The 24773-nt window shown below is 33.4% G+C and overlaps 3 protein-coding genes and 1 non-coding gene across 6 annotated transcripts; all 4 read left to right on the top strand.

The window, feature by feature from the left end:
• Window positions 1-1784: 1784 nt before the first annotated feature.
• Window positions 1785-9334, top strand: LOC105650683 (alpha-L-fucosidase 2). 2 transcript variants are annotated; one of them, XM_012237626.4, is made up of 10 exons: window positions 1785-2120; window positions 2703-2851; window positions 3562-4469; window positions 5619-5751; window positions 6643-6801; window positions 7470-7694; window positions 7790-7891; window positions 8022-8157; window positions 8420-8615; window positions 8754-9334. In XM_012237626.4, exons 1-10 carry the CDS (start codon window positions 1901-1903, stop codon window positions 9073-9075), a joined length of 2550 nt encoding a protein of 849 aa, XP_012093016.1. In that variant the 5' UTR covers window positions 1785-1900; the 3' UTR covers window positions 9076-9334. The 2 variants fall into 2 exon arrangements, with proteins under 2 accessions (XP_012093016.1, XP_020532425.1); XM_020676766.3 differs by having other exon boundaries at window positions 1981-2120; window positions 2643-2851.
• Window positions 9335-11375: 2041 nt separating this feature from the next.
• Window positions 11376-21075, top strand: LOC105650701 (alpha-L-fucosidase 2). 2 transcript variants are annotated; one of them, XM_012237647.4, is made up of 11 exons: window positions 11376-11703; window positions 11803-11948; window positions 12222-13111; window positions 14525-14657; window positions 14752-14775; window positions 15142-15300; window positions 18861-19085; window positions 19184-19285; window positions 19419-19554; window positions 20153-20354; window positions 20626-21075. In XM_012237647.4, exons 1-11 carry the CDS (start codon window positions 11493-11495, stop codon window positions 20930-20932), a joined length of 2535 nt encoding a protein of 844 aa, XP_012093037.1. In that variant the 5' UTR covers window positions 11376-11492; the 3' UTR covers window positions 20933-21075. The 2 variants fall into 2 exon arrangements, with proteins under 2 accessions (XP_012093037.1, XP_089578308.1); XM_089722182.1 differs by lacking the exon at window positions 14752-14775 and having other exon boundaries at window positions 11377-11703.
• Window positions 21076-21459: 384 nt separating this feature from the next.
• On the top strand, window positions 21460-21654 carry LOC119370354 (U2 spliceosomal RNA). Its single transcript, XR_005177899.1, has one exon. It is a non-coding gene; the product is annotated as a U2 spliceosomal RNA (small nuclear RNA).
• A 608-nt stretch (window positions 21655-22262) lies between these two features.
• Window positions 22263-23179, top strand: LOC105650718 (hypothetical protein). Its single transcript, XM_012237663.4, has 2 exons — window positions 22263-22530; window positions 22904-23179. Exons 1-2 carry the CDS (start codon window positions 22335-22337, stop codon window positions 22957-22959), a joined length of 252 nt encoding a protein of 83 aa, XP_012093053.1. The 5' UTR covers window positions 22263-22334; the 3' UTR covers window positions 22960-23179.
• The last annotated feature ends 1594 nt before the right edge of the window (window positions 23180-24773 follow it).

Here is a 24773-nt window from a genome sequence, read left to right as displayed (position 1 = left end):
TACTAATAATTATTCACATTTTTAATTATTATTTTTTTACTTTTTTCATCTAAAATATATTTACTTGTTTTAATTTTATAAGTTAGTATGTAATAGAATAATTTTATTAATTAAAGTGTTTATTAAATATAATTTTATAAGTTAAAATATTTAATTATTCAAAATAAAAACTCATCGTATCACAAGATTTTTAATAAAAAAACACAAAAGTAAATTTATAATTTTAGTTAAATTTTAGGCTCCAACAACGGTAAAAAATAATAATTTGAATATACGAGTTGTAGCTCAGTTGGCAATGCAGATTGAATATGTGAGAAAAGTTATTGAATTCGATTCCCACTAAACACACTTGCAGGGAATGGCGAAGAGTTTTAACTGTAACTAAGTCCCGAGTCAGATTATGTGGTATCTAGTAATAGGGTCCGGATGCCGGTGGTTTAAGGAAAAAAATAATAATAATTTGAAACTTTTTCAACATAAATATAATACTATAATTTATCCTTTGATCGGTTCTTAATACTTACGCTTTCTTGTCTGTAAAAATAAATTCATTTTAATTTTCATATAGATTAAGATTAAAGTTATATGATTAAACTTAATTTTTTATAGTATATTCTTATCGCTTGTTGTTAATATTTACGTTAATTCCTTTAAAAAAATTTTATAATATATTTACTAAAAAAGTTTCATCAACGGAAATTCCGAATGCCAAAAATTTGATTAATAGTTAAGTTAATTCCTTTAAAAATATTTTCACATATTATTAGTAAAAATATAAATAAAATAAAATATTGTAAATAATTAAAATTTGGTATATGTGGAAATAGGCATGGCAGGTTCATCGAACCGCTGGTTCCGTTTCATTGAACCGACAGATCAAAATTTTTAAAATGTTAAACCTAAACCAGTTCTTGTATCGCCGGTTTCAGCCTGTTTCGTTGCGGATCCAATCACGGATTCCGGCAATATATGATTTTTTTTTTAAATCGGTTCCAACATTACATCTTTCTTTCGAAAATATTAACATGAGTTTAAAAAATATTGGTAAATTTTATTTTTAATAAATTTTAGAATGCTCATACTCGTATAAGAATAAAATTAATTAATTTTACAAATTAATCAAACAAATTTCACTTTATTTTATTTAAATGTTATTAATTAAATAAAGTATAAGAAAATTTTGAAAAATGTTTTAAAATAATGTAATTTTAAACTTAGTAAACAATTTAAAACTGTAAAATAAAAAGTTAAAAATAATATAAGTTTAGACTAAATATTTCTCTTTTTTTTTACTATTTTACTTTTTAAATTTTTAACTTTTAAAGTAAAATGTATTTAAAAAAAAATCTTAAGTAAAATATATCACGTAGTAAAATATTATTGAGACTTTTAGATATATATAAAATAGGCCAAGTGATTATTATTTTGAAAGTAAAAATAGAAAATTTCCTATTTGAACCAGACCGAAACTGCCCGTTAGCTGCGGATCCAGATTCAATTTTTAATATTCACATGAATTTTAACCGGCCCTTAAACCACCAGTTATGGTTCAAAATTTTGAACAGATAATTTCAGTCCGATTTTAATTCATCTATAATACGATTTAGTTCCGTTCAAAATTAACTCGTTACCGTGTCTACCCAGTAAACCCATTATCTACATTTTTATTACACATAATTTAAAGCACAAACAACACTGATTGATTGATAATGTCAAAAAAAAAAACACTGATCGATTGATATATAGTATATGCCAGAACATGCATGGGTCCCACACACCAGACATAGGCCGTGTGCATTCAAATCTCACCGCTCTTTCAGTTTACACGCACTCCTTAACTTCACTAGCTGCTTTGCATTGCCTTTAGCTGTGGAGCTGAAGTACAGAGAGCTAGAGGAAAATGCTGGTAGAGGATGAGGAATGGGTGGTGGTGCGGCGTCCGGCGGAGAAAGATTGGTGGAAACCGAGTTTGGTGGAGGATGGTGAGAGTTCTACTAGGCCATTGAAGATAACTTTCACCGAACCGGCTAAGCACTGGACAGATGCTATTCCGATCGGCAATGGCCGTCTTGGGGCCATGGTTTTTGGCGGTGTTAAATCTGAAACTATCCGGCTTAATGGTGAATGATCAAAACTCTACAAAATGTGAAAAGTGATTTTTCTACTGTAAATTTTTGTACTATAAAAAGGTTAGGTTTAGGCCCCAAAACAAGCATTTGGCTGGTTTTGGCCGTGATATTTTGTCGATTAGGTGCACATAGGAGAAAGTAGAAGAAGAAAATTGTTTGACTTTGAAAGTTGCATAAGATTTCTTGTTATCTTGTCAGTGTTTGGATAATTTCTTATTTTGGTGTTATGCTTTTTATGTTGGTAGAATTAATATTCAATCTCTTAGATTTCATAAAACTTGGAAAAATAGGTGGATGTGTGATCAATTGATAGAGATTTGCATGATCAATTTTGGAATTCAAATAAAGAAAGAAGAGTTCTATTATTTTTTCTTTTTTAAAGTACTATTTTTTTTTTCAAAGGAAATGCAATAAATGTCTAGCAGTGTTATAGATATCATAGGAAAATTTAGTTGCTTTACTGCATTGTTTGATATAGCCTTGTTTCTTTCTGCTTTTCTCTCTGTGAAAAAGGACACATCAAATGAGTTCTACACAGAAGAAAGTCACTGAATAATATTTGGATTCTTGTAGAAGATACGCTCTGGACAGGGATCCCTGGAAACTATACTAATCCCGATGGTCCAGCAGCACTAGCAGAGGTCAGAAAACTTGTTGATCAGGGAAAGTATCTAGAAGCTAGTGACACAGCATCAGAGAAGTTGTCAGATTCACCACCTGATGTATGTGTCTTTTCTTTATCCTTGACATAGCCTTTGTTTTTATTGCTATTATTTTATTTGAATGGATGATGGCAATTATCTATTGTTATTTCAATTATCTGATGTATGTATGAAATTAACATTGAGGTTTGAGGTTTGTGACGATTCAAATATCCTTCTGAGGTTTATATGCTGGTAGGAGTTCCTCTGTTCACAAGCTGCTGACAAATGACAATGGCACTTTTGAACCCTATATTGTTTGTCTTCGAGACTCAGACTTGCATATAATGCACGAGAAGTTTGTTAAGTACATTTCTTGGTATGGTAGCACGTTCAGATTGCTGGTTTTTTGCTAATGGCATTAGTGCTTTTGTCAGTTCTTGGCTACATTTGCTCTGACGAGGTAACCTAAGTCCTACCAAATCAGTATGACTGGTCCTTTAAGGGTTTATTAGGACTACTTGGGGCATTCATAGTATTTAGATAAATTGTTGGATAGTTATAGTATGTACAATTAATTCTAACTATAAAAGCAAAAATAGTTTGAAAACATGATTGTATTCTTTTTTAGCTAAAGCACCAAAATTGCCTGAGAGCTTCACGGTTGACATATAGAGTTTCTATTTTGATCAATGCTGATCTTTTTTTAATCGTTGGCGCCTTTATTCAGTCCAAAAATATTTCAATTGTTTGAGAATTACATTGCTAATTGTTATTTTCTGTTGTTGAAGGTTTACCAACTGATTGGTGATATCAATCTTGAATTTGATGATTCTCATCTAAAATATGATGAGAAAATGTACCATAGGGAGCTGGACTTGGACACTGCCACAGTGAGAACAAAATATTCTGTGGGTGATGTAGAATTTACAAGGGAACATTTTGCTTCTAATCCTGATCAAGTGATTGTAACAAAGATTTCTGGAAGCAAATCAGGGTCTGTATCATTTGTAGTGTCTCTAAGCAGTGAGATGCAGAATGCTCATTCATATGTAAAAGGTGAAAATCAGATCATAATTGAAGGAAATTGTAAACGAAAAAGAGACCCTCAAAAGCTGAATGCTATTGATGATCCCAAGGGAATTCTGTTTACTGCAATTCTCAAGTTACAGATTAGTGAGGGACGAGGAATGATAAATGTTTTGGAGGACCAGAAGTTGAAGGTAGAAGGTTCAGATTGGGCAGTTTTACTTTTGGTGGCTTCATCTTCATTTGATGGGCCATTCACTGATCCCATGGAGTCCAAGAAAGATCCTACTTCAGAGTCCATGAGGGCATTGGATTTGATAAGAAATTTGTCATGTGTTGATCTCTATGCACATCATTTGGATGATTATCAAAATCTTTTTCACCGTGTTTCTCTCCGGCTTTCAAAGAGCTCGAAGCGCATTTCAGAAAGTGGACCTGTGGATGGGAAGAAATTTATGTCTTTTAGTAATGATTCATTCTTCAAGGAAAGTGAAGGTAATACTATTTCAACTGCAAAAAGGGTGAAATCGTTTAAAACTGATGAAGATCCATCATTGGTGGAGCTTCTATTCCAGTATGGTCGATATTTACTTATTTCTTGTTCGCGGCCTGGAACTCAAGTGGCAAATCTACAGGGTATATGGAGTAAAAATACTGCACCACCATGGGAGTATGCTCTCTCTCTCTCTCTCTCTCTCTCTCTCTCTCTCTCTCTCTTTCCACTGTGTGTATATATTGTGTTTTCCTTTCTGTGTAGCTTATTAGTTTGGTATGCTTAGAACTTTCCTTTCTGATTCATACAGATGTGGACATGTGTGTGGAAAAGACTTTGTATTATTGTATATATGAGTTTAGATTGAGTTTTTCATGTAAAAGATCAAGGCATTTCAACTACCAAGAATAGAGAGCAGGATCACCTGATTTCTAGATGGCTGGTCACCATTTCTTTCTTCCTCTTTTTGTTAAAGGATTGAGGTTACAAGTGGCGTGTTAGTGCAAGTACTAGACATAGTTCCTTTAGAGACCATTTGAGAACTGGGTAGGGAGTTGGAACAGTAATATTGTATTAGTGCAGGTACTAATTGCCACTTCTTTTTTTCCCTTACTGTCGCTGTACTTGTCAGGATAGATGAAGTTCTGGCTGCAGTATGAATCCTAGGTTATTTAATGATGATTTTCCTTTGACTTAATAAGGTCACCAATGCTACAATGTAGGTTATAACTTTTAACTTTCTTTGGTGGGGAATTGCAGTTTGAGTGCTGATCTTGATCTTGATATAACTTCTTGATCACTCATTAAAACAGTAGCAAGTGGAGGAATGAGGGTATATGTAGCAACCGTATATTAAGTTTCTAGAGAAACAGTCTTTTAATTTATCATTTCTTCCTTTCTATCCTCACATCTTTGGTTAAGCAACTTTGGTAATATGCGTTTTTATCAGTGGTGGACCCAGCCCAAAATGGTTAAGGGGGCCAAAAAAATAATTTTGCTTAATTGTTGGGGGGAACTAAAATAGATTTTTTTTTTTTTTTTTTCAAAAAATGTTTGCTCTGAAAGATTGAATTTGTTTTAATTTTTTGGGGTTTGGGGGCGGGGCTGCTGGGCTTAACAATGCTCTATATCCGCCCCTGCTTTGCATGCTTTCTATTTGATATTTTTGAAACAGAGAGTACCAGGAATGGGAATTTCACTTGTTCCGTTTGTTACAGGATTTTCATTTGATCAGTAATCAGCATAAGTTATTTCAAAGCACTGTTATAAAACCTTTCACTCTTTCTGTCTATAGTTCACTTGTCTGTTCTTCTATTGTAATTTCAGTGCTGCTCAACATCCGAATATTAATCTACAAATGAACTACTGGCCTGCTCTACCCTGCAATCTTAGTGAGTTGCAAGAACCATTGTTTGACTTTATATATTCTCTATCAATCAACGGGCATAAGACAGCAAAAGTAAGCTTTTCTCCTTTTATTTTGTGTGATTTGAAGCATTTTAAAACTTCTCTTTTAACAAATTCATTTTTGTTAATTTGTTGATGTATAATTTTCATAGATTTCATTAAATGAGACAATATAAAGGTTGAAGTAATTTTAAATGTGTTGATTATTAACCAGTATTTAAGATCTAGTATGGGCCATTGTATACTTGCTGAGTTACTAGAGGATGTACAAGCCTTCTTAGAAGCAGGCAAGCATTTTTTGGTGATCCTATAGAACCTGCAACTTTGTATTTGCAGTACTTTGTTCCTTTATTGTTGCCTTCTTCTGTAAGACAGTTGTGCATCTACTTTGTGGAATAAGACGATTAGGTTTTTATACCTAGTACAATCTGTTAAGTTAATTAGATGACCGGAAGCCAGAATCTTCCATTCTGCTAGACAAGATTCACTTATGCTAACTTGCTAAGGCATTGATACTGTTTTATAATTTTATTTCCAATTAATATTCTGAAATGAAATCAAAATTTCCCTTTTCTTCTGTCTTTTCATTCTCTATCTTATCTTCAGTTGGAAAGCATTTCTATTCTCAACCAACCCAGATGTATTTTTCTGTGGCTTACTGTTTTATTGCTTTGATTGAAATTTTAAAAAAGATAGATCAGGAAACCAAATATGTCCTTATGTTTCCTTGCCCTTTAAATTCTTTAATTGGAATTAGGTGACTGGAAGAAAGAACTATTTGGAGAAGTCCTACTCGCAGGCTAACTAGTCGAACTAGAAACCAAATTACCTTACTTCCCTTAAGGGATTAGGACGACATGACTTAATTTAATCTTTTGACTGACCGATAAAGGGCTTATCAAATGTACAGCTGTTTTTCTTATTCAATCATTGATTGTTGCAGGTGAACTATGAAGCAAATGGTTGGCTGGTTCATCAAGTGTCTGACATATGGGCAAAAACATCACAAGATAAAGGTGATGCTCAGTGGGCTATGTGGCCAATGGGTGGAGCCTGGCTTTGTACACACCTGTGGGAGCATTATTCTTACACCATGGACAAAGTAAGATCTTACTTTCATTAATTTGCCACTTCTTGAAATACCGTGGATCAAAAAATGATGATAATTTTGTGTTTCCAAATATGATTTGTCCTGTAGAAGGTATTATTTACAAAAGAGAAGAAAAGAGCAAGTAGAGGAGTAGCAAAAGCTGAGCCATGAAACTATTCTCTCAACACCAGTAACAATTTTCTGCTAAGTGATGACTACTATTGTCTGTTAGTATAAATAACAAAAATGAGGAAAAGTGAGGGGATAGGAGGGAAGGAAAGGTGAATGTTAAAAACAGTTTCTCAACACCTGTACAGCAGTCCTTGTTGAGGAAGAACCTGCTGCCTACATCCAAATTGCAGGTACAATATAGTTTCCAGAAGTCAAACCTAGGAATTGTGATTACCCAACCCCATAGTCTCGAGCGAGTACTCTATTCATGCGGGTAATTTGCGCTGTTTGAGGTGTAGAAGCTAACAGTCAATATCTGGAAATGCCTGAGTCAAATTTGTCTGTTAAGACCTTTTTTGTAGTTTAAATATAACATTTTTGTATAGGGCGTGAGTGGCATTATTGCTTTTTAGAAATGAGACTCATACTTAACAGACAATCATGCTTGCTTGCAATATCTACTTTACTTTTAGCCAGTACGTGATTGCTAATATATGATGTATGATTAGGATTTTCTAAAAAATAAGGCATACCCTTTGTTGGAAGGATGTGCGGCATTTTTGCTGGACTGGTTGATTGAAGGGCACGGAGGATATCTTGAAACTAATCCATCAACATCACCAGAACATAAATTTATCACTCCAGATGGTCAACAAGCGAGTGTGAGCTACTCAACAACCATGGACATTTCAATCATAAGAGAGGTGTTCTCTATAATTGTTTCTGCAGCAGAGGTTATAACATTTTCTACACTAGTGAAACATAGTTTAGTCCTTAATCTTTTTTGCTCCACCTTTTTTTTCTCAACTAGAAAGTTCATTGAAAACAGGTTCTCGGGAGAAATGAGGATGAACTTGTCAAAAAAGTACATGAGGCCCAATCCAGACTTCCACCAACAAAAATATCTAGAGATGGTTCTCTTATGGAATGGGTAATTATTTTGAGTCTGACTTAAATTTTTCTGGTCTTTGTGAAGACATTATGGAGGAATCGCATTCTCTTATGTACCAGACATGATGAATTAGTAGGGGATGTAAAGGATTATCTTTATCTTTTTACAGGCTCAGGATTTTGAGGATCCAGAGATTCATCATCGACATGTATCTCACCTCTTTGGCCTGTTTCCAGGACATACAATAACTGTTGAAAAAAATCCAGACCTCTGTAAAGCTGCTGCAATTACCCTTTACAGAAGAGGTGTATTTCCAATGACCTTTTAATGTAGCACTTGTATACCACTGGTGCACTTTTTAAACTCTTCGGATAGTAGTTTTCCGAAAAGAAATCTGTTGGTCCTATCTAGAGGAGTTATCTTTTTAGACCTGTGCTCATTTATTTACCTGAGTTTGATCTGTGAAACTCTATGATGTTTGGCCTTCACTTGAGCATGTGTTTTACTGGAGTTATCTCAAGTTTTCTCTATTTATTTATTTATATTTTTTGTATAATGTCAAAACAGGAGTGGAAGGTCCAGGATGGTCATCCATGTGGAAAGCTGCTCTTTGGGCACGCCTACATAATAGTGAGCGTGCATATACTATGGTCAAGCATCTGTTTGACCTGGTAGATCCAGATCATGAGGAGTTATATGAAGGAGGTCTATACAGTAACTTGTTTACTGCACACCCTCCTTTTCAAATTGATGCGAACTTCGGGTAAGAAACATCCTTAATGTGTTTAGATTGAAACGTAATAATCATCAGCTTTAATAAATCCTGTTTCTGAAATAAGAGACTTTGATTTATTGCTATTTTGGTGCTTAATTCTGTTAATATTGCAATTTTGGGTTTCAGTTTTCCAGCAGTAATTGCAGAAATGCTGGTACAGAGTACATTAAATGACATGTTCTTTCTCCCTGCTCTTCCGCGGGACAAATGGGCAAATGGTCATGTCAAGGGGTTAAAGGCGCGAGGTGGATTGACAGTCAACATATCCTGGAAAGAAGGTGATCTTCATGAAGTTGGTCTTTGGTCAAAGGAAAATAATTCTATTAAACGATTACATTATAGAGGTAATGCAGTGAATGCAAATATTGCATCTGGTAGAGTATACACATTCAATAGGCAGCTAAGATGCATAAAGACTTACTCTCTTGCAGAAGTGGCTTCCTTTTGAATGGTAAGTAGGAATTAGTAAGAGCTTTGTTTCAATTTTCCCCAATAATTCCATGGAGGAACTAGGAATAAAATATTAGTTTATCTATCATTCTTTGGTTAGGCATGTGCTTCCCTTTTGCTGGTCCTGATTCTAGGAAAATTAAGTAATTAGCCTTGATTTTGGTTGAAGAGAATCTATTGCGGGAATATTATTCTACTTTGTAAGTAGAGAATCATTCTTCCCAAATCAGTTGAAAGATTTGTGATCATTTGGTTGATTTTCATGCTTCTTGGATGTTTTCTTTCCTTATTGATTGTTTGGATTATTTAAAGAGCAGTTATCGCCTCGTAAACCCTTTTCGCATTCCTGTATGGAGAGTAGAACTTAAAATTTCTTGGTAAAATCTTAGATTATGACTTTTCTAACCAAAAAAAAAAAGTTTAAATTAGGGAAATTACATTTGTCTCTATGTTTTTACATAATTAACTACTTTATTTTTGTATTTTAAAAATTACACTATTTTATCTATATAGTTTGAATTTATTAAATGAAATTATTCTTCTGTCCATCATTTGAGATTTAGATGGTTAAGTGCTAGTGAAATTACAAGACTAATCATATATGCATATGAACTAAAAGAAGAAAAATAACATGTGTTCCTATATTTTGACATAATTAATTATTTTATCCTTATATTTTAAAAGTACTAAATCACAAAAGAAAAAAAGTCTGGACTTTGAAGTTTTTAACAAATTTAGCCAATACTTTTAATTTTGTTAATTACTAAAATTTATTTTTCCTTATTAATTATGGCCTTGTCTAATTTCTATTAGTTTGTTGCTTATGTGGGTGTTAGTTGGCCCCAGAACACCTCATCTCACGTCCACGTGATCATTTTTCAGTATTCATTCTTATTTTTAGAATCTATAAGTTGAAAAATTATATTGTTAAGAAAATCTCGTACCATCTTACCGCATGCGTGAAATAATTTGTTACACTTATATAATCAATGGATTATTGATGGACCTTCGTCGAACAACTAGCACCGTTAATAATCCGAAGGAACATCGAGTGAGTTTCTTCGCTCCCGGATGCGTCACTTGATCATACCCAATTGGACTTTGAACTTGATCATACCCAATCGGACTTTGAACGGAGTCCGTAATTGACAATATAAAATAAGCAGAAGGTATTGATTGAAAATTAAAATAATTAGCTAAATTTGACAAAAACAACTTAAAAGTTTAAGCTTTTTTAGTGATTAAGCATTTTAAAATTAAACTATTTTATTACTGTAGTATAGATTTGTTAACGGCTCAAATCTCAAACAATGGATGGAAGGATAATTTCATTGTAGTATAGATTTGTTAATGGCTCAAATCTCAAACAATGGATAGAAGGATAATTTCGTTGAACGAGAATGAACTACAAAGATAAAATAATGTATTTTTAAAAATGTAAGAACAAAATAATTAATTATGCCAAAAGGTTAGGATAAAATTATATTTTTTTCCTTTAAACTATTTAAAAAATTACACATAAGCCTAATGGCAAATATACGTACAACCTGATAATATATTTAAGTTTAAATTGATAATAGATTTAAGTTTAAATCCCTTCTCTCCTAATATTTAAAAAAAAAAATTAAAATTCATTTAACATATTCAATTGTTAAATAAATAAGCAAATTATGAAATTAATGAGCTCAAAGTTAAAAAAAAAAAGTATAAAAAATTATTATTTGTAAAATAAAATGTGAAAATTTTATTATGCTTCAAATTGAAATGATAAAGTGGTGGCTTTTGAGCCATAGCAAAGTGATATAATGTAATGTACACCAAAATATACTCCATGATCACTAGGTATAAATATATATACGATCTGATAATAATTTCAGATTTAAATAATTTTATTTTCCCCTTACTCAGAAAAAAATGTTATAATGTAATCAACTGCATCACAACTTAATAAATAAAGTTCTTTCGTAAAAAAAAAAAAAAAAAATTCCAAATAAGGTGTAAGTTAATACATTTTTAGCAAGGGTAAACTAGATTAATCAATATCGAGGTTTGATCCAATTCCCTGAAAACAAAAAAAAAAAAAGGTTCGATCCAATTCATATTCAGTCCAATTCTGATCCTATTTCAAGTCCAAACGCTTGGCTAGGATATATATATTTATATTTATATATGTTAGTTATAAATCATTCTTTGCATTGCGCCTACAAGACCCGGGTATACAGTAGCAGTAGCGAAGACAATCATTAATGATTAACCCATATATATATATATATATATATATATATATATATAAAATATTAATTAGCTGTCATTCTGTTTAATCATTAGCCTCTTTGCACCTAAAATTACACAAACCAGTAGCATAGAATTTCCACTTCCATTCCTACTTATCTCTTCTTTAACTTCCCGCCATTTATGATGGACGACGAAGGGTGGGATATAGTGCAGCGATACTCACCGAAAACCATGAGGGTACCAACCTGGACCCACTCTACCGTTTCTAAGCCGTTGAAGGTCACTTTTGATGGGCCTGCCAAGTTCTGGACGGACGCAATTCCGCTTGGAAATGGCCGGCTCGGTGCCATGGTCTGGGGCGGCGTCTCCTCTGATACTATCCAGCTTAACGGTACAGTGCAGAGAAGATAGATATTCTTTTTTTTTTTTTTTTTTTTATTTTTATGATCACTCTTAATTTATTAAAATTTGATTTTGAATTGGTCCTCAGAGGATACACTGTGGACAGGAACGCCAAGTGACTTTACTGATCCGGATGCTCCCAAGGCATTATCAGAGGTCAGAAAGCTTGTTGATGCTGGTAAATTTGCAGAAGCTTCAGCTGCAGCTGTCAAGTTGTTTGGTAAACCTGCAAATGTATGTTCTTTATTTTTATTTGTGGTCTGCTTATTAGTTTTGTTTCCGTTTCCAGCTGCATGATGAGTATAGTGTCTTAAATTACTAAAAATGTTATTGTTAGTTAGTTTATCACAGGTGATTAAAATTTTTTAATTATGTATACAATTGTCTAAGTAAATGTGAAACTGTTAGAAAATGTTTGTACATTTGAAAAAATGAAAAACTAAATCATGATTTTCATTGCATTTTGTTCAGTAATTGCATTCTGATTATTTGAGTTTGATGATCAAGGTTTATCAATTGCTTGGGGATATCAAACTAGAATTTGATGACTCTCATCATACATATGCTGAAAAAACATACTATAGAGAGCTAGACTTGGATACTGCAACAGCAAGAGTGAAGTATTCTGTGGGTGATGTAGAGTTTACTAGGGAACATTTTGCTTCTAATCCTGATCAAGTGATCGTGGTCAAGATATCTGGAAGCAAATCGGGATCTTTATCCTTTGGTTTGTTATTAGATAGCAAGTTACATCACAAGTGTTACATAAATGGTCATCAGATTATAATGGAAGGAAGTTGCCCTGGAAAAAGGATACGACCAAAAGCAAATGCGAGTAACAATCCAAAAGGAATTCACTTTGCTGCTGTTCTTGATTTACAGATTAGTGATAGAGGTGTGATACATGTTTTGGACAATGAGAAGCTGAAGGTAGAAGGTTCAGATTGGGCTTTGTTGCGTTTAGCTGCTTCATCTTCATTTGTAAATCCATTTACTAATCCTTCAGATTCAAAGAAGGATCCTACTTTTGAGTCTCTCCGTGTTTTAAAATCGATAACAAATCTGTCATATTCTGATCTATATGTACGTCATTTAGATGACTATCAGAATCTCTTTCACCGTGTCTCTTTTCAGCTCTGGAATAGCTCTAATAGAATTATAAAAGATGGGTCTGTATTTGTCAATGCTTCTGCAAATTCCTCGTATGTCAAAGTGAATAAAGATGATGTGGTTCCAACTGTTGAAAGGATAAAATCCTTTCAATATGATGAAGATCCATCCTTAGTTGAGCTTCTATTCCAGTTTGGCCGATATCTGCTTATTTCTTGCTCACGCCCTGGAACTCAAGTGGCAAATCTGCAGGGACTGTGGAACGCAGATCTTGAGCCAGCATGGGAGTATGTTTTCAATCTTATTTCCTTTCCTTCTCCTTTTATTTTTGTGTATGTTATTTGATGTGGGAGTGAGCCTTGGAGCAACAATAAGGTAGTTCATTTGTTACTTGAAAGGTCATGCATTTGCATCGGGATGCCTTTATATTTTGTTTGATGCATTTCATTATTTTTACTTGCAAAGTTCTGTCACACCTTCTTGCAGTTGTTTGAGTGTAGTTAATCTATAGAAGGGAAAATGGTTTCATTTGATATATGGATGGACTTTTTGACTCTACATATCTATGGAGCACCCTGCATTTGCAATCTAATCTTTTGATATGAAGCACGAGTATCTGATGTACGATTACTTTAGGTGTTGAATAGAGTTAGTATCATGATCTTGTGAACTTATATGGTTTATTTAATATAACTGCACTATCAATCGAAATATCAAATTGATTGAATTTCCTTTTCATTCATTTTCAATAAATGTTAAATAAAAGAATATGGGATGGAGATCAAAACCTGAGAAACAAAATGAAAAGACAGCTTCAATTTCTTTTTCGTTTTTTTTTTCCCCTTCCAGTTGCTTAAAATATCCTTCTTTCATACATTTTCTACCAAAAAAAAAAAAAAAAAGACAAGGTTTGATTATTTTAATACGTTCATGAATGGAACTATTGATTTTTGCAAGTAAATAAAGTGTACTGAAAGCAAGTAATTTTTCTTGGATGAAAATTGTGAAATGACATGTCTTCGAAATGATCTCCTGTAATGTCAAATTATTTCCTGATTGTCCTAGACAAGTCATTTTCCTAGAATCATGATTACATACAACCTGGTCTTATGGAAGTTTCAATAAATATTTCCGTTTCTAGGCGTACAACATATTTCTGTAATCCTAACTTTACTGTTATTAATCTTTTAGTCAATAAACCCACCAGACACAGGCTTCCACCAAAAGTGGGTTGAACTTGAAAGATTGAAATTTGACTTCTTAGGCTACATTCGTGTTCCCAGTGTTTTTGGTGTAACATGTATTAGCAGACTTTCTGTGTAAGTACATGCATTTGGTCATATTCTTTTACTTAAGGACATTAATCCAATGGTTTCATAGTATTCGACCTTGTTTATTTGAAAGGTTATACTTGATAATTCTATCTAGAAGGTTGTAATGTATTGATGCACTGCAATGTAAGTTCTGTTCTTGAACATCTGAAAAATTTTCAGTTCACTACTTAAGAGGAAAAAGAATTGCTTCTTCTTCTTTTAGGAATCTAAAATATGTTTTATTGCCTAAAATTACATAGTGCTGATCCACTGTGTTTTACTAATTATCTATCGAAGTTTTTAAGTTATGCGATGACTTACATTTCTTTCTTTACTTTCGTCAAGTTTATAAGAATTGTTATTGAACCCTTTTATCTCTTTCTTTAGTTCCACTCCACACTTGAACATCAATCTTGAAATGAACTATTGGCAATCCTTGCCATGCAACCTTAGTGAATGCCAGGAGCCTTTATTCGATTTTATTAAGTCCCTGTCAGTAAATGGAAGGAAAACTGCACAGGTAGAACTGATCTCTTATTATCATTCATATTGAAAGCATCAATGAATTATTTTAGTCTTTTATCATTCTAATTTGTTTCACTTATTGTTGACAGAGGAAGAATAGGAGAAACAACAAGGTTTTCTATTATTCTGTCACACAAATAATCTACAATAATCTCAATTGTAAAAATAGGAAACTGCAAATATAGAAAGAGACAACTATGCCTAAATAGAGAATAATGAGTCCTCCTAAATGATTGATACAAGATACTGCAAGATACAAATCAACAGTTATCATGCTGTTAGGGGTTTTTGATTGTACAGGTTGTAATCTGCAAAGCAGTTTTGTACTCTGACTAGAATAACGAAGTTCATATTCCTTAATCCTTAGCCAATCTAACATCCCAAGGTCCCTGGAACATTCTTGTCTAAGCTCTTAGTCCCTTGTATTTTTGTTTTCTCCATTATCCAAATTTTTGTTATATACTTGAAGAATGTTGCAGGTGAACTATGAAGTGAATGGATGGGTTGCACATCATAAAACTGACATATGGGCAAAAACATCTGCTGATATAATAGATCCTGTATGGGCAATGTGGACAATGGGTGGGGCATGGCTTTGTACCCATTTATGGGAGCACTACAATTACACAATGGACAAGGTACTTCCCTCCTCCCCCCCCCTCCTTTTCCCACAGTAGTCTACACATTTGTTTATTTGATTATCTGCATGCAAATTTCTTCTCTATGAAAAAGAAAGTTCCATGTTTCCCTGATTGTCACTGCATTAACTTGTTACTTGAGAAAATTGTTCTGATAACAGCATTTTTTATTTTTTTTGAAATATGTCTGTGGTTGAGATCCTTACATTTTCCTAACAACCAAAGCTGCAGACAGCACAGTTCAATCTAATGGAGCATTGCATTGTCATGTAGTGTATGGGCTGGGCCAATAGCTACATTCTCTATGAAGTTCATATATCAAATGGGTTTGGCATTCAGAAAAAAAAGATTCCAGTTGATATGTGTTAGCCGCCGTTGTTGAAAACAAAAGAAAAAAAATATATAAAAAAAATTAGTTTTTGCTTAATCCCACATCGGGGAGATAAGCAAAGTGAAGGTAGTGATTTGGCTATAAAATGGAAGCAATGTTTAGGTTTCCATACACACCAAAACACACCAAAAACATTTGAATGTATTTTATATTAGGGATTTAAAGCAAGTCTTTTGGAGTCCCTTGAAGTATAAAATATTTGGGGTGTTTTGAGGGTGTCGAGTAGAAAAATATTTTGTAATTGTGGTTGTAACAATTTGCCGCATAGTGAATATTTTTCTTGATTGTCGTTTGGCAACGGCCGTGGTTTTTCTCCACTTGGGGAGTTTTCCACGTTAAAATATCGTGTTCTCTTTAATTTCTCAGTCATTATTTTATTTTCTCATTTGTTCCTGCTTGAAGCCGATCCGAAGGGCGGGAAAAATAGCGATTTTCCCAACAAGTGGTATCAGAGCCTAGTTGTTAGGCGGAACTTTTAGTGTTAAAATAATTTCTTGTAATTATAAGTATGCTCTGTGGTTGCGGCTTAGTCTGATCTTCCACATCAGAAATACTGTTGTTAGAAATTATTTTATTCTAAAAGCAGGTGGAGTTTTGGAAGTCTTGAAGCGGGTGGAGCTTTGCTTTGGTGTGCTTAAGTATCGGTGGTGAAGGTCCTGACGATAATTATTGAAGTTATTCTGATACGAAAGTTCTGATAATATACCGTGCACGTAACTTCTGTCTAGAAGGCCGGATTTTAAGTGGGACCACTTGTGACCCCTCCGTCCAACTGAGATTTTACGTGGAATGGTAATATTGTCTAGGAGATCATTGTGATCTTTCCTGGGTATTGCCGAATTGGTTTACTTCATTAATTATTGGGTTCACTGTTATAAGCACAAATAAGCATGTCGGCTATGAGATGTGAGATTGAGAAATTTGACGGGAGAATGAATTTTGCACTGTGGCAAGTGCAAGTCAAAGACGTGTTGATTCAGTCTGGACTGCATAAGGTTTTGAAGGGTAAACCAGTCAGCGGAAAGAATTCAGGAAAAGACAGTAGCAGTGGAGACTCAGAAAAATCCAAGATTAGCGATGAAGAATGGGAGGAGCTGGATATCAAAGCGGCAAGTCAAATTCGCATGTGTTTAGCAAAAAAATGTTCTTGCTAATGTGCTTGGATTGTCCACGACAAAGGAGTTGTGGGAGAAACTGGAAGAATTGTACCAGGGCAAAAATATATCCAACAGGTTATATTTGAAAGAGCAATTTCATACGTTGAAAATGGCGGAAGGTACAAAGCTGTCAGATCATCTGAGTGTTCTTAATGGCATCGTCTCTGAATTAGAAACTCTTGGAGTACAAACCGAAGATGAAGATAAAGCTCTCCGACTCATCCTGTCACTTCCTTCGACATATGAGCACATGAAACCTGTTCTGAAATATGGTAGTAAGGAAGTGGTGTATGCGGATGTGGTTAGTAAGCTCCTTATTGAGGAGAGAAGACTGAATGAAATGAAAAATAAATCATATGAGGATTCAGCTTTATTTGTCGGTACCAAGAAAAAGAATAAAAGCTCCGGAAAGAGGAAGGTTGTCTGCTGGGTTTGTGGTCAAACTGGACACGTGAGGAAGGATTGCCCGAACGGTGGAGCTGATTCGGCTAGAAGCTCTAACGTTGTTGCTGCCAATGTGATCTCCTGTGGCGAAGGAGATGATGTGTTCTCTCTGTAATTGAGAGATGTGTGTCCTCATGGCATGATTGCTACCCGTTGAGATGCCATGGAAGAGGATGGATTATTGGTGGCTGGTTCACGGAAATGCGCACGGCATTGGTTGACAGTTGATGCAAAGTGTGTGGTGAAAAAAAAAATATGTCGATGGCTAATGAACTCTCGGAAAAGTCAACAGGAGGGTTGCACCATAAATTATTAGCGGTATCCGACATGGCCGATGGAAAATTCTTGGAGTCGGTAAAGTGGTTCCAAGTGGCAATACTCTTTTATGGTGGAGTATGATAATTCTTGACGATAAGAATTATGATTGTCGGTAGCAGACAATGTTGTGTTTTTTTATTTTATTTTCAAGGTGGAGATTCTTAGCCGCCGTTGTTGAAAACAAAAGAAAAAAAATATATAAAAAAAATTAGTTTTTGCTTAATCCCACATCGGGGAGATAAGCAAAGTGAAGGTAGTGATTTGGCTATAAAATGGAAGCAATGTTTAGGTTTCCATACACACCAAAACACACCAAAAACATTTGAATGTATTTTATATTAGGGATTTAAAGCAAGTCTTTTGGAGTCCCTTGAAGTATAAAATATTTGGGGTGTTTTGAGGGTGTCGAGTAGAAAAATATTTTGTAATTGTGGTTGTAACAATTTGCCGCATAGTGAATATTTTTCTTGATTGTCGTTTGGCAACGGCCGTGGTTTTTCTCCACTTGGGGAGTTTTCCACGTTAAAATATCGTGTTCTCTTTAATTTCTCAGTCATTATTTTATTTTCTCATTTGTTCCTGCTTGAAGCCGATCCGAAGGGCGGGAAAAATAGCGATTTTCCCAACAATATGATGTATGATGATGTAAATGCTGACTAATTACATTTTTGTGTTTTCTGATTGCTTCTTTACAATGTTAGCTGGCAAACTCCTATCCTACTTGGGATGGGGTTGCAACACATATGAAGTTGACAACATGCTAACGGGAATTAGCAAATGTGATAGACTTGGCTGCATTTTCCAGCCCCAACTTGAGCAACTACTTTTAGCTAACTGAGAAATTGAAAATGCTAAATAGAAAAAGCAGCCAAGTTCAGCAAGTTACTTATGGTATGTTTACGCCCAAAAAATCTCTCTTACTACTCAGAAAGATGAGGAGAACCATGGAATTCTGGACTTAGCCAGCTGGTTTTCTATCTCTGCATAGAAGTGGAAATCCTCCTGCTAAATTTTCAAGACTAATTCATCTTCCTCTTTGAGTATGTTGTGCTTTCGTGGTATACGGGATGGAGCCTATAAATTGCTGCAGCCTAATAAAATATCAATTATGATCTTATTTCTAATTGAGAAACCTGAGATTTGAGCGTATAATTACATGTGTGTTACTGTTACTGGATTCTTTACTAGAATTGTAAATTATATTATATACCTTCTATGTCCTATGTTTCTAAAATGTTGTACATAATTAGGATTTTCTCAAAATTAAGGCATACCCTCTTTTAGAAGGATGTGCGACATTTTTGTTGGACTGGTTGGTTGAGGGGCATGAAGGATATTTGGAAACCAATCCATCAACTTCTCCAGAACATATGTTTATTGCTCCAGATGGTAAGCCTGCTTGTGTCAGCTATTCATCAACCATGGACATCGCAATCATAAAGGAAATTTTCTCATCAATTGTCTCAGCTTCTGAGGTAAAGCTCTCATTCTAGACTAGCCATAATGATAAGCTTTTATATTGCATAGATTCGCTTGTACTCTACCTTAACATCATAACTTTACTTGATAATAGATTTTGGGAAGAAACAATGATGTTCTTGTTCAAAAAGTTCGCATGGCTCAATCAAAGCTTCGTCCGACAAAAATTGCTGAAGATGGTTGTATAATGGAATGGGTAAGTGAGTAGCTTATATATTTAGGTTCATAATTCATTGTGGGACATGGTTTATGGTTAAATACATAAAATGGCTTTTCATATAGTTTAATTGCTCAACTGGGCTTGTGATATTCTCTCTGTGGTGGGGCAGGCACAGGATTTTAAGGACCCTGATGTGCATCATCGGCACGTTTCACATTTATTTGGCCTATTTCCAGGCCATACAATAACTGTCGAGAGAAATCCCGACCTTTGTAAAGCTGCAGAGTATACCCTCCTTAAACGAGGTTTGTCTATGTTAAATAACTAGTTTGGTGCGGCAATACCCCATCCAGTTGGGAGTATTTGATCATCAATTAAAGTCAAGTTGTTCTGCTCTGTTGAATATCTGTTTCTCCCTTTCTTTGAGTTTGTGTATGCACAAATATGTTTTGTTATGGCTATGAACTAGAGAATGATATCTTATAGTGAGAAAACAAGATTCTTGTGTAAAAGCACAAATAAGAACACACCAGAAGTCATTGCTAGTGATCATTTTAAATTTGAAATATGTTATGCTCTTTCAAGTTTAGCATACAACTAATTGCATATCCAGCATGAGCAAATACCCAACTCAGAATCCCCCTTCCCCGTCAGAAAAAAAAAAAAAAAAAAAAAAAATTGTCATGCTTAAAGCAGAAATATTGATGCTAGTGCAATCGAGGCCTCATATTTTGTCACAGGGATTGCAGTATAAATGGTAATATATTTTATGTGCTTTTGTTGCTACAGAGTAACAATAAGTACAACAAATGAGACCATAGAGTGTATTTGTCCTGTATAAACAACATTTCTGAGTATAATGTCGCAATGACGTTGTTTCTCATGTTTTTATCGATGAAACAGGAGAGAATGGTCCAGGATGGTCAACTGCCTGGAAAATTGCTTTATGGGCGCATCTATACAACAGTGAACATGCATATAGGATGGTTAAGCACATTTTCAAGTTGGTAGATCCAGATCCGGATCACAAGATAAGTTTTGAAGGTGGACTATACAGCAACTTATTCGGAGCACACCCTCCTTTTCAGATTGATGGTAACCTTGGGTAAGCTACATTGTTCGAATTATCATTTAAATTGTGTTGGAACTGTGAGTTGAACTTTTGAGCCTGTATTGGTAATGGGTATCATAGTGATTACACAAATGCCTTACTTTTGGTTGCACATGTAGATTTAATTAAGCATTCTTGAGATTTTTTGCCTCTAAATAAATGTTATTTCTCGTAAATTTGAAACTGACTCAAAAAAAAATTCAAGTTTTTTAGCATTTTTAGCCAATGCAGACAAGATAATAATATCTGTAACTTTTGGTTTCAGTTTTACAGCAGCAGTTGCAGAAATGCTCGTACAGAGTACCTCAAAGGATTTGTACTTGCTTCCTGCTCTTCCGTGCAATAAATGGGCAAATGGATGTGTAGAAGGATTAAAGGCGCGAGGGGGATTAACCGTCAGCATATGCTGGAGAGAAGGAGATCTCCATGAAGTTGGTCTTTGGGCCAAGGATGAAAATTCTGTCAAACAATTGCATTATAGAGGAACTACAATAACAACTACCATATCACCTGGAATCATTTATATATTTAATGCACAGTTAAAATGTGTAAAGACTTGCTCTTTTTCATAAGTGGCCACTTTGTATATATATCTACCATCTTATGAGTTCTCTTGAACAAAAAATGTTTGTATGTTATATAAATATATCTTATGATTCAAACTTTATAACCATGAATAGAGAAATAAAATTATCGAGTGGAATTAGAAATGGAATTACTATTTTTCTCAAGTCTTTTGATTGGATCAAAAACTGAAATCAAATCTATAGGCTATTTATTTTCCTTCATACAATAATTAAAATCAATATAAAATTTTCATTTTAATATTAAATATAAAAAAAAAAACACAAATCATAGATCATGTACAGAACAGAAAGTATATATAATTTTGGTTTATGGTTTGATATTTTTATAATTTCCGAAAACTTCAAGAAACGAATATTGATGAAAAAAAATATGCATTTGGAGCTCAGAGATGGACTCGACGCTATAAGGCAAAGAGATAGGCTTTGAACCGCAACATCCCACATCGAAACATGAAGAGGAGATGAGAACGATGAATGCACTATAAAAAGGAATTGGAGAGGCCCATGAAAGCATACCTTTCTCGGCCTTTTGGCTAAGATTAAGTGTAGTATCTGTTCTTATCAGTTTAATATCTGATACGTGGGCCATTGGTCTATATGGTATTAAATTAATTTTTTAAGGGGATGGTCCATCGCAGTAGCTTGCTACTGGGGTTCTTTAGCGTCGCCCATGCGTTGCACTACTGCATGGGCCGGGCGTACCCCATCAAAGCTAGTCTCAAATTCTTCTTCATAAGTCCCCTTGGTTGTAGAAGAAATGAATTAAATTTGTCTTATTCAACTAAGTTACTTATATATATAATTATTATTTTGGACAGTTGGTCGATTTATATAAATGAAAAAGGAAAATTGATGCAATATAATTCTCCTTTCTGTTAATTTTCATACTTTTTTACTAAAACAATTGTCCTCATATATTGAGAATAAAATAAAATAAATTTTGATACAATATAATCGGGATTTATACTAAAAAAAATTAATTTCCATTTATTCCAAAAATTATTTCATTTATCTGACTTCATTTTTAGTATTAAGAAAATAAAATTTAGATCACCAAAAAGTTAAAAAAAAAAAAAAAAAGAAAAGACAACAAAACTAAGTTTCCTACCAAAAAAAAGAAAGGCAAAAGTACAGAGGAATTAGTTTTTAAAAATTTGACTGTCAAATTTTCAAAAAAAAAAAAAAAAAAAAAAAAGATTGTCACGTTATAATGTCTAAAAATAACACAAAACAAACCATATAAATATATTCTACCGCTATTAAAGGATCATCACTAATTAATATATTGGAATCCCATATAAAAAAGGTGAACGATCCTTTCTTTTCTACCAAAAGAAAGAATCACTATAACTTTTTCCTTTTTTCCAAAAGAAAGAACCAGTAGAAAATGGCAAACAAGGTAGCTGCGGTATTGGTTATGTGCCTTGTTGTTGTTACCCTGTTCGAGCTTCCAATGCAGGCTGAAGGTGACAAATTTGGTTCTTGCTTCAACAACTGTGAAAAGGAATGTATAGCTGGTGGAATGAGCCAGAGCGATTGCGAGATGAAGTGTGACACCGATTGCTTCAATAAAGATGTCGCTGGTATGCTTTTTTTCCTTACATCTTCTTATGAGAAATCATAAATAATGTTCAATTTATTCTTTAAATGAGTTCTTTAAAAAATAAGCTTTTCCATCTATTTTAACAAAAATTTTCAGCCCATCTTTTTATTGAAATAGATGCATTAATCAGATCACATATAGAAAAAAATCATATGACTAGCTTTTATTATTATTATTATTATTATTATTATTATTGTTTTAACATATGCTGACAAGAGAAAAAGATGGGTTTTTTTTTTTTTTTTTGGAAATTACTATTAAAATCAATGTAAAACATCAATTTTGATAAATTATACGGACAAGTTTCCCTTAACTTCTGTAGAATATTGTATTAATGCATGTATTTTATGCAGCAAGGGTAGAAGCGGCAGAGTTGGCACCAGGGGCAGTGCCAAAGCAGCATTCGTAGTGGGGTCAATTGACCAAGTCAACTTTTAAAAATATATTTATAAAGTATACTCGGTTGGATAGATATCATGGAATCAAAATGAGGATGATATAATAATTATGGAAGAATTTATTTATTTCTCTTGTTATATGTAACTAGTTATGTGCCGGCACATTGTATACTCTTATTTTTAAATATTCAAATAATATTGTTTGAATGATATAATAAATAGAATTTCACATCTTTTTATAAAAAATTAAAATCAGGATCTGCCCAAATGAAATTAAACAACAAGAAAAAAAAAATGAAATTCCAATCAAATGTTTGTATAAGAAATTGGCCAGCTTGCTCCTATTTCTTTCCTTCTCTAATTTTTCAAGGCATATAGCAAACCTAAACAACACAACATCAAACAATCACGGAGCCAGGAATTAAAGTTAGAGAGAGCTAAAAAAAATTTCAAAAACAAAGAAGCGTGAAATTGAACAAAAAAAATATACTATTTTAGTAGATAAAATAAAAATTTAATATTTGATGGGTGATTTTAAAAAAAAATTTATTAGGGGCGGGCCAATCCCTAGCTCCGGCAATGACATGAACTCAAACCAAATCTCTATAATCCGAAACAAACAATATTTATCACCAAATGACCAAAAATATATGTTAATGTTAAATTTAAGATGACAGATTGGTAAAGTTTACCATAAACTTTTTTGTTCTTTTTCATTCGGATCACTTTACGCTTGGACGAAAGACTAATATTTTTGTATAGAGAAGCAATTTCATATATTTATTTATTTGATTTAATCAAGCTTTTTTTTTTTTTTATTAGGTATTCTTTTCTTTTTCGAGTTTGATTTGAATTTTCCTTCCATGGTTATTTGAGTTTTGAAATTTTTATTAGTGAGACTTCATGCTTAGGCATTTTTTCCATTAAAAAAAAAAACAAGCCAAGGACTAATAAAAAAATCATATATAATATGGATAGTTTTACAAATTGACTCTTAGATCTGCAATGAGGTTTGTATTGGAGATTTTCATAATTTAGTTTCTGCTTGTAAAAATGCTATTCCGCTTTCCATCCACCATTTTGGGGGTGATTGTTAAAAAAGTTTATCATGAAGTAAATTCGGTTTCTGATGCTTTATCTAATCAAGCTCTACAAAGGAATAGAGGTCTTCTGATTCTGCATCCGTCACATAGTTTATGCTAATACAGTAGGATTTTCTTTTTTAAGCCAAAGCAGGAAATTAATCAAACTAAAAAAATCTCTTCCCTAAAGATCTATTTAGCAAAATTAGTTATTAACTATTTGAGTAGTTTTTTATAGAACGTAAAAAACTAAATATTGCATGATTTAACTTTTTATAAAACGTTACTTTAACATCTAAAAACTAGTTCAAACGTTATATTACCGAACACTATAAAAAATAACATTCCAATCAAAATGCTAAAAGTTACTTAAAAAACTATTGTCGAACGTAGCCTCAGGTCTGTTTGACAAACTGTTTTCATAATTATTAGCTATTTTAGTGGTGTTTAGTTGTTAACTATTCGAGTAACTTTTCATAAAATGCTAAAAGTTAAACGTTATATAGATTAATTATTTTATAAAATGTTGCCTTAATCTCTAAAAATTAATTCAAACACTATATTATTAAATATTATATAAAATAATGATTTGATAGATCAAAACGCTATAAATTAATTAAAAAGCTTTTGCGTAACACGTCAGAACGGTGAGATTAAAACCCAATGTTTATTGGATAGCAACTACAAGTACCAAACCTTTTCATCTTTTGGGCCTAAGCCTAAACCTGCATTTGTAGGCAGAA

This window comes from Jatropha curcas, chromosome 6 (assembly GCF_041381405.1).
Source record: "Jatropha curcas cultivar XTBG-Jc1 chromosome 6, XTBG_Jcur_1.0, whole genome shotgun sequence".
NCBI classification, from domain to species: Eukaryota; Viridiplantae; Streptophyta; class Magnoliopsida; order Malpighiales; family Euphorbiaceae; genus Jatropha; species Jatropha curcas.
This window is presented reverse-complemented; position numbering and strand designations above follow the sequence as displayed.

Excerpts from the sequence above, each read along its gene's own strand:
- LOC105650701 (XM_012237647.4), top strand. The coding sequence starts at position 11,493 with ATGATGGACGACGAAGGGTGGGATATAGTGCAGCGATACTCACCGAAA. Across the intron at positions 13,112-14,524 it reads GATCTTGAGCCAGCATGGGA|TTCCACTCCACACTTGAACA; the intron begins GTATGTTTTCAA and ends CTCTTTCTTTAG. Across the intron at positions 20,355-20,625 it reads CAGATTGATGGTAACCTTGG|TTTTACAGCAGCAGTTGCAG; the intron begins GTAAGCTACATT and ends TTTTGGTTTCAG.
- LOC105650683 (XM_012237626.4), top strand. The coding sequence starts at position 1,901 with ATGCTGGTAGAGGATGAGGAATGGGTGGTGGTGCGGCGTCCGGCGGAG. Across the intron at positions 2,852-3,561 it reads TGTCAGATTCACCACCTGAT|GTTTACCAACTGATTGGTGA; the intron begins GTATGTGTCTTT and ends CTGTTGTTGAAG. Across the intron at positions 5,752-6,642 it reads ACGGGCATAAGACAGCAAAA|GTGAACTATGAAGCAAATGG; the intron begins GTAAGCTTTTCT and ends TGATTGTTGCAG.
- LOC105650718 (XM_012237663.4), top strand. The coding sequence starts at position 22,335 with ATGGCAAACAAGGTAGCTGCGGTATTGGTTATGTGCCTTGTTGTTGTT. Across the intron at positions 22,531-22,903 it reads CTTCAATAAAGATGTCGCTG|CAAGGGTAGAAGCGGCAGAG; the intron begins GTATGCTTTTTT and ends TATTTTATGCAG.